At 62.4% G+C, this 9,013-nt stretch overlaps 3 protein-coding genes across 3 annotated transcripts; all 3 read left to right on the plus strand.

Moving 5' to 3' along the window:
• Positions 1-220: 220 nt before the first annotated feature.
• Positions 221-1,000, plus strand: LDBPK_100270 (hypothetical protein, conserved; the record flags this gene model as incomplete). Its single annotated transcript, XM_003858818.1, has 1 exon — positions 221-1,000. The coding sequence occupies one exon, from the start codon at positions 221-223 to the stop codon at positions 998-1,000; it is 780 nt and encodes a 259-aa protein (XP_003858866.1).
• A 776-nt stretch (positions 1,001-1,776) lies between these two features.
• On the plus strand, positions 1,777-2,166 carry LDBPK_100280 (hypothetical protein, conserved; the record flags this gene model as incomplete). The annotated part of the gene is made up of 1 exon (XM_003858819.1): positions 1,777-2,166. One exon carries the CDS (start codon positions 1,777-1,779, stop codon positions 2,164-2,166), a length of 390 nt encoding a protein of 129 aa, XP_003858867.1.
• A 1,957-nt stretch (positions 2,167-4,123) lies between these two features.
• On the plus strand, positions 4,124-6,913 carry LDBPK_100290 (hypothetical protein, conserved; the record flags this gene model as incomplete). The annotated part of the gene is made up of 1 exon (XM_003858820.1): positions 4,124-6,913. One exon carries the CDS (start codon positions 4,124-4,126, stop codon positions 6,911-6,913), a length of 2,790 nt encoding a protein of 929 aa, XP_003858868.1.
• Between the last annotated feature and the right edge of the window lie 2,100 nt (positions 6,914-9,013).

Here is a 9,013-nt window from a genome sequence, read left to right on the forward strand (position 1 = left end):
CCGCTCCGCACACCAGGCCTTGTCTCTTGTGGTGCGCGCGCCCTTGCCTGCTTAACCATCACTACCCCGTAGCGCACACCCGCCCACACTTCCCACCCACAGACACGCGAGCACAAAGGTACACGCATACGCCTCCCAAGTCGTGATGCTCGCTGGGCTGCTGCGTGGCACTCGCGCAGCGATGGCGCTGCAGCGGTCGCGCCGCAGTTTTCTACCTCGAATGCGGCAACGCTCGTCCTTCTCTACCGTCTCCTCCGCTGCCATGTTCGAGAATACCCTCACCACACAGCGGGCGCAGAAGGGCGACTACGGCTTCAACGTGTTTCACAACTCCAACCCGCAGCACGGCGGCAGCTACGCCCGACACGAGCGACGCATGCGCGAGGACGAAGTGGAGGACTTCTTGAAATCTGTCAAGCACTGGCGGCCTGTGTACGAGGATGTGGCTGACGGTGATCTCGTGGGTGACGCGCAGTCGTCGTCGTCGACCTCGGCCTCTGCCGCGGAGCCGCCGATGCCGAGGCTCGCGCGCATGGGCGAGGAGGCCATCATGCGCACCTTTCATTTCGAAACGTTCCGCGAGGCTTACCTTTTCATGGGCCGGGTGTGGGCCTTCTGCTACGGCAGCGACAAGTACCCGCATGTCACGTGGGAGGGGACCGCCATCACGGTTTATCTCTACTCACCATCCTTCCGAGGCCTCAGCAAGCGCGAGGCGCGCGTGGCGGCGTTCCTGAACGATCAGTACAACATGCTTCGGAAGAGCAAGTGGCAGCAACGCCGCATCGTGGACGGCATTGTGCGACAGACCGCTGTGGAAGAGCTGCTCGGTGAGGAGGTGGCGGCGCATCTTGCGCGCCGGGAGGCGCTGCGCACAGCGCCACTGCAGGAGGTGAAGGATGGGCCGCGCAGTTGGCGCAGCGCCATCGGGTCACCGTTGCGCAGCCCCAACAGCGGCAGCGATGGAGCAGGTAGTTCCATGGGAGTGCGTGACAGTTAACAAAAAAGGATGATGACCCGCACATTCCGCGTCGGTGTTCGCTTGCTTCTGTCTGTCCTCCCTCCGCCATAGTGCGGAGTGCATTCCACACGAGATTGCCCACCGTTTCGCTCGTACTCTCCCTGTGCCACCCTTCGTCTCGCTCCGCGCCGCAGGAACGCTCGTCCCTCTCCTTCCTCCATCGTTTGCAAGAGAGTGTTCTGGCGCACTTTCAAAATAGATTCCTGTGCCTTTTCTGGGTGCGTCGTCATCACGTTGACGCACCAAGAAGAGCCACTTGGATGCGAACAGAACGGCATGACGCCTTTGCATACCCATACAACACTCATGGTGTGCGTCTATGCGTGCATGCGTGTGTGTGTGTGTGTGTGTGCCTTGGCTCCGTGGGGCTTTTCCTCGCCCAGGCAAACCGCTGTCGCTGCCGTGCCCCCTTTGCACCCTCCTCAAGCCTCTCTCCCCTCTCTAGCCGGTTTTCCGCTGCGGTTTTTCTTTTCTGCCTCCCTCTCTCGTCACCTGCCCAGCACACACTTACAGCGACCGCGGCGGCATCATAACCTTCGAGGAACCCATCCTACCCTCATCTTCCCTTACCCAGCATCCCATCCCATCCCATCCCATCCCATCTTGCGTACGCGAGCTCGGAGACGACGCGCAAGAAGACGCGGTATCTCTTAGGCGCAACACCATCCGACTCGTGTTGCACATCTTCTTGGTCGTTCCTCGTCGCCGGACGCCCATACGTACACGCAAGCGCAGCAGCGGCAAAGGGAAGCGCAATGTCGCGCCCCAATTTTGACGATCTTCTCCACAGCCCCCCGATTCCCTTCACCCTGAAGATCCTGGGCATTCTTGGCGCCTTCGGATGTGGCACCTATGTGCTCTTCCTCTTCATAATGCACCAGTACTACAGTATCCGCTCCTTCGCCGCGCTCCTCTACCTGCTCACGTTTTCGATCATCATCCCTTCAGCGGAGTCGGGTTTGTTGAACTACACGATGCTGGCCGTCTTCGCCCGTTTCCTTGTCTCCCCGATCGGCCGCGCCTTCCTGTACGTGTTCATGGGCGGGGTGATCCTCGGCAATGGCATCGGTGGCTGGGTGGTGGGCGCGTACCTCTTCGTCGTCGCCATTCTCAACGTTATTGCCGGGTGCTTACTGTATGCCTAGAAAGGGGCAGCTGTGTGTGGCCTGTCTGAGCGGCGGCAGCGGTGTTGAACGAGGAGCTTTCGGATTCAGTGTGAGGGTCCGCGGCGTCCGTATGAGGAGCGGAGGGGTCGTCATGGAAACACCGCGGTAGGGTCGTTCTAGCCATCCTGCCTTCCTGAATATGGTTTCCTGCGTGCGTCCCGGTACGTTGCTTTCTCTCTCTTTCTTTCCCTCTTCTTCCTTCTCGAGCGCCCGTCATGCGCCACACACACACACAGATGTCTTCGCTACGCCATGATCTCGCTCGAACAGTCGATTCGTTGTTTCACCGGGGCATCGCCCTTCATTCCTTCCTCCCTTCTTTCATCGCTTTCCATGTGTCTTTCGAGTTATGCGTTTTGTTTTTCTTCTGCATGTTTGCTCTTGCGCCGAGGAAGCGTATGATTACCGCGTTGTTTCCGTTACGTAGCGTTCCTCGTGCGGAGAATCGCGAAGTTGCCCCCTCCCTCTCTCCCTCCCTCCCTCCCCCTCTCTCCAACAGCGTCCATGCCGTCCCAGTGAACTGTAGTAGTTTGTGCGCGCGCCTGTGGATGTGCATGCGGTGTGTGTATGTGCGTGGGTGTGCGAGAGAGAGAGCATGAACGCGCTGAATGTGTCTCCGTTATTATTATTTTTTTTTTGTAGGAGTCGATGTGGTGCCTGTAGAACGTTGAGAGTGGCGGGGGGAGGGAGGAGGTTGAGGCGGCTCTGCCGAACTCCTGGTGGCTATTGTGAACTCCATCGGCCCCCTCTTCCGTTTACTCGATGCCGTTGCGGCGCCGCCGCTGCAGGAGCTCTTTTCCAGACTTCGCTGGCACCCTTGTCTCCGATTGCATGCGTATGTACATATATAGGTCTGCGCGCGGTTACTCGCACTCGCTCCCCCGCCACCCCACCCCATTGCCTTTCATTTCCCTTCTTCCATGTGTCTCTCTTCTATTCGAATCAGCAGCAGAAACACACACGCACACAAGCAAAACGAGCCAACGGGGGTGGCGGCGGAACGCAACACAACGACAGGAAGCGAGGTACGCTGTGTGCCCGCTCTGCAATGCCCACGACGCCCACGGTGAAATGCGCACGAGCAGCAGCAACGACCGTAGCGGGGATGGCCCTTTTGCCCCATGTATGCATGTGTGCTGATGTGTGGGGCCGGTTGTTGTGTATATGTGTATGTTGATCTTCATTGTTTCACCGGCATGTCCTTCTCACTCGCGTTGTTCTCCACCGAGTCACTCACTTGGGCACCCGCGCCGCTTGCCCTCACGACCATACCCACACACCCACATGCCTGCCCCCTTATCCCAGCCAAGCATACATCTGCCCATGGTTCCTCGCGTGCCGTAGACTCGCGGTGACACAAACGGAGCACCCCCTCTGCCTCTCTCTCCTCACGCCCCACCACCTCGGCGGCTTCTCTTCTTCCTTAACCCCCTTCCCCCACCCCACCTCTCGCTCTCCTTCTGCAAAGACCGCGAAGACGTGTGAAGCTCTGCCCCTGTGCGTGCGCGGCTGTGCGTGCCGCTATCCATTCTGCACGACTCCCGTCACGTAGCGCGTGCGTCCGATATTTGTTTTCATCGCGGTTCATCTCCGTAAACCCCAGCTAACGGGACGTTCCCCCCCCTTACCCGCAAATCGACATAAGCAGCGCCTGTGCGTGTGCGTGGGCGTCTGTGTCTGTGTGCACTGACGATAACTACTCTCACACGGACGCATACACGAGTCGGCAAGGTGCGTGCACCATCGACCTTCGCGTCAAGGGCACAAGCGACAACGGCTGTTGAGTTGTGGTAGAATGCCTTCTTCTTCCGTTCAAGACACGTTCGCCTCAGCGCTCGACGGCGAGGGGGCACACGTGGCGCGTCGTGCACGCTCCTCATCCTCCACGTCTTCCTCTGCGAGAAGCCGCAGTAGCAAACGTGCCAGGAACAGCGGCATGCGCCGTGCGTCGTCTCCGCCGGCAACCCCCACCATCGCCGGCGCCACCTCATCAGCGCTCACAATAAACGTGAAGAAGAAGAGGAGACACAAGAAGGCACGGCAGGACGAGGATGCGGCGAGGGAGGCGGCGAGGCTGCCGCCGCAGTTACCGCAACTGTGCCAGCCCCACCTGCTGCACGGCGCCCCTGCCGCGCCAAGTCTTCTGCAGCAGCGATTCTCTGAGGTGGAACTGCAGTTCCAGCTCGAGCAAGACCGCGCTCAGCGCTCTGCGCTTGCCCCACGCGACATCGCCAACCTCATTCTCTGGAGCGTGCCGGCGCCAGTCCCGATCATCGAGTCGCCGCGCATTTTCTTTATTAAAAACAAGTCGAAGGTGCGCAACACCGTTGTCATTTATGTGAATGGCTGGTCGTATGATGAGATGCTCTGCACCGGCGTTGGCCTTCCGCGAGCGCGCGGTGAGGTAGAGCGCGGGGGCGCTCCTCGAGAGCAAGCCGCGCCGTCGCACTCGACGGACGCGATGGGCAACGCCACCGGTCACGCTGCGGCGAGCGCCGCGCCGGCAGCGAACGCGGCGGGCGATGGCCCGGCGGCGCACTGGAACACGGCGCTTTGCAGCGCCATGTTGGGCCCGGTGCGAGAGGGCCGCTGCTGGGCGCGTCCAGGTCGTGGAACGGGCGGTGCTGGCGGTGTGCAGTACTGCCCTCTCTCGATCCCGAGCACCCGCAACGAGCTGGAAAAGGACCTGTGGTGGCGCAACGACGCGCCGCGCCGACCGGGGCCCTCTTCGGCCGCCTCGTCCTCAGCGTTGAATCGCTGGCGCCCAAACCGCAGCTGCGGGGGTGAGGACGGGGACAGGGGCGTGGCGGATCTCCACCTCACGAGTCCTGCCGTCAAGGGTGCCCGTGGCGTCGGCAGCATGTTCCAGCAGGCAATGCAGGTACACGCAACGGGCTCGGGTGCCGGCGACGGCGCAGCCTCCGCGGAGAGATCGCCAAAGGCCGCGTCGGCACCGGCAGCGGACTCGCCCATCATCGCATCGGACGCCTTCCAGCAGCATCAGCACCTCTGGCAGAATCGGACCCTTCTTCAGCGGTACGCCTTGCACCTCCCGGAGCACACGGTCGAGATGCAGGAGTTGGGCTTCACTGTTTCGCCTCCGCAAGAGTCGACGGCCGCCGTGCGCGCAGATGGCGGCAGCGCGGAGGAAGACGACAAGGAAACGGCTCTGCCGAAGGGAAACGAGGAGAGAGGGGAGCAGGATGTCTGGGTGAGCTTCGCAGCGCCTTCCACGACGGCAACGGCAGACGGCACCGCATCGGCAACGCCATCGGTGAAGGTTGTCGCGCTTGACTGCGAGATGGTGGAGGTCGAGGGCGGTGAGAGTGCGCTAGCTCGAGCGACGCTGATCGATGTGCTGACCGGCAACGTTGTGCTGGACCTGCTCGTCAAGCCACGTCAACGCATTACAGACTACCGGACTCGCTTCAGCGGCATTGACGCGGCGACGCTCGCGCCCGTGTCTACCACCCTCGCGGACTGTCAGCACGCACTACAGCGCATTGTCGACTCACAGACCTTCGTGGTCGGTCACAGCCTTGAGAACGACTTCAAGGCATGCAAATGCATCCCTAACTGCTACGTGCTCGACACAACGTGGTTGTTCCCGCATCCGGCGGGACTGCCCTACAAGAACGCCTTACGCTTTCTCGCCCAGCGTTACCTTCAGCGGCGCATACAGCACGGCTCGCACGACAGTGCCATTGATGCCTTGGTAAGCGCTGAGTTGACGCAGCTGAAGCTCATCAACGGCCCGTCTTTCGGCATGCGAGCGCGGGTGAGCGTCTTGGGCCTCATCACCGAAGCGGCTGGCAGCGCCGCCGATGGTGTGCGCGCGGGGGAGGGGCCGGAAAAGACGACAGAGGCGGGATTCGATGTTCAGCTTCATCTATTCGACGATGCCGTGACGCTGGCCTCCCTCCTCCCCGCCCCGCAGAAGTACGACGCCGCCTCTGCGACTCAGGCCGGGGCGAGCGGTGGCACGGTGTCAGGTGCGCCTCGATCGTCCTCAGCAAGCTCAGCTCGTATTGATGCCGTCCCCGTGCGCCATGACGAGGACGGGATGCGCAAAGCCGTCCGTGCGCTGCAGCGCCGCGCGAGTCAGCAGGCCCGTGAAGCCGCAGTCGCTGCCAACGACACGGATGGCGAGACGGCCACGACACAGAGGCCGAACTTCTCTCTGTTCTGGGTTCAGCTGGCCCAGGCGAAGGTGGATGTCGTTCTGCCGCCCGCACAGCCACCCACGGCCTCTGCTGCGGTGGCAGCGGAAGAGGAGAGCGAGACCGCCGAGAGAGCGGCGTACGCTGGGCACGGCGGCAGCCGTGGCACGGGCTCTGCGCACACGGTAGCGCAGTTCCGCAGGGTGCATGACACGAACCGACGTGTGCTGCGCATCATCGAAGCCTGCCCGGATGAGACACTCATCGTCGTGCTGACGGGCCGCTGCGATGGGGAGGCCGGAGGAAACCACTTCTCGCGAGCGCAGGGCACATGCTTTGCATTCGTGAAGGACAGCAGTGCACCTGGTCCGCGCCCGGAGGAGCTGACCAAGCTGACCGACGGGAGCAGCGTGAGCGCACTGCCGCGCATGTCAGCAGCGGGCACTGCCGTGGATAACATACCGCTGCAGAATACGAGCGCGCTGGCGACGGCTGCGGTGCCGCATTCTCTTGATAGGGAGGCTGCCATGGTGGTGCACACACCTCTCGCCTGCCAGCAGCAGTAAGCCGCCGCCTTCTGAGGAAGACCAGCGTTTCGTGCGCGTGTGCGTGTGAGGGGGCATCCGAAGCGCTCTGTGGAGCGTATCCCCCTGCCTCGCTCCCCCCGTGTCCGCCACCCTCTCTTTTTGTTTTCTACCTCGTGAGGCGTGCGACGGCTTATCTTCTCCCTCAGCGAGGTGGTGAGGGCGCACGTCTGCACACGAGAACATACTCATAAAACAGCGGCAACACAGAGTCGGTGGTGGCGGTGCAAGCGTGACGCGGCGCCTCATCTGCCGCGTTGGAGACAGGGGAGAGGGTCTCGCCCACTCCCACCCCCAACCCCCTTGCATTCATGCCCTTCCGTGAATGCTGGTTGCGCTGCTGCTCCTCGCGTTCTCGATCACGGCGTGCATGTCACGGAGGCCGGCGACGGACGCATATGTTTGAGTATGTGTTGTCATGTCTCCCCTCCCCTTACCCTCGCTATCCGTTTCGGACCACCACCACTATCAGCCGAGCCTTCGCTTCATGTCCTCCTTCCTTGTTCATCATCTTCTCTATCCGCTATCCCGCTCTGCCTCTCCCCCTTCCCGACGGTGTGCGCTACCGCCGCCGCCCTCTCTCCAGAGACGTATGCAGAGGTAGTATACGGCCAGGCAAGCACACTTGCACGGAAGCGGAAAAGGTAGCGCGCATCTGCACGCTCACAGACAAGACCAGGCGAGGCGAAAAACAAGTGTCGCGACGACACCCCCCCCCTCCCTCCCCGCCCCCGCACAGCTTTTGGAGCTCGTCACACGCACACACACGCACCCGCACCTCATCACACTCTCGGCACGTCTGTGTACATATTTTTTTTTGTTCTTCTCTCTCGTTGTCGTTTTGTTTCGCGCCGTTTCCGTTCTCCCGCAGACGTGCGTCGGCTGACGGGTTTGCCCTTGCCTCGCCCCCGTGTCCCCCCCCCCTCTCCACGGCACTTCTTCCCTATCCTGATCAACGACGGGCTGTGTGCCATGCTGGGGAGTCGTCCACCGCGTGGGTGGGCTGCACCACCGGCCGCCACCATCGCTAACAGCAGCGATGGCGCCACGGCTAATATGGGCAAAGCATACGCTCCCTCGTCACGCGTGGAGAAGACCGCTGCAGGAAGCCCGTTGCCCCTGCCAGCGATCACTTCCTTGGGCAGCGGGGCGGCATCGAGGGGCGGCAAGGACTTGGCCGTTCACGGCAGCGATGGTGCTGTTGCCCGCGGCCCTGCTCCACCTTCCCCCACAAGCCCATCAGTTAGTGTTGGCCTTCAAGCGGCGAAGGCTGCAGTGAGCGGAGGCGCCTCCTCATCGTCAGCAGCCACATCGACGCTGCCTTTGCCACGCAGCGATGAGGAGGTGACGCAGTACGTGCTGTACGATGGGCTGCCGCAGATCGGTCCCGCCTCCCGCCGTGCTCAGAAGCGGCAGAGCGAGGCGTATTACCAGTTCCAGCACCGCATTCACGAGCGCACCGAGTCCGCACACGCGTTGGTGCTCTCCGCGAACCCGCTGTCGCTCTCCGTGATGGCCTCTCAGCTGCGCATGTACCGCTGGCGCGTGACGCAGGCGCAGACGCTCACGGAGGCCACCGCCATCTTGCAGGACTATGTGATCGACACGGCAAGGCACGGCTACCGCGTGCGCCGTCGTGCGCCGCCGCCATCCGGGCAGAGCCGCTACGCGCACGGGCGCGGGCGTGCTGCGCTGAAGCGGAGGGCACAGGCGGAGCTGGAGAGGTTGTCTGGCGTCAAGCCCACAGCAGAAAACAGCGCTGGTGTGTCCATAGATGGAGCGCGCGTGGGCAGGGGGGTTAGTGCTGCCCCGCGACACCCCAAGGACAGAGGTGCCTCCGACAGCCGTGCAGCAGAAGTAGCGGGGGAGGAAGAGGAGGAGGAGCTGGATGAGGCGGCCGTCGAGGATGACGCTGAGAGTGCGCTGCCGTCGCCGCCGCCCGACACGCTGCCGCGTTTGGTTCTCGTCGACACCTTCACCCATGAGGACCTTGGCGATATTGCCCGCCACGTGCGCTTCGTTGACCAGGAGCACGGGCTGGAGATGCTGCTCGTGCTGCTGCTTCCCAATGAAGCCGGAACG

Source organism: Leishmania donovani, chromosome 10, assembly GCF_000227135.1.
Source record: "Leishmania donovani BPK282A1 complete genome, chromosome 10".
Taxonomy (NCBI): Eukaryota; Euglenozoa; class Kinetoplastea; order Trypanosomatida; family Trypanosomatidae; genus Leishmania; species Leishmania donovani.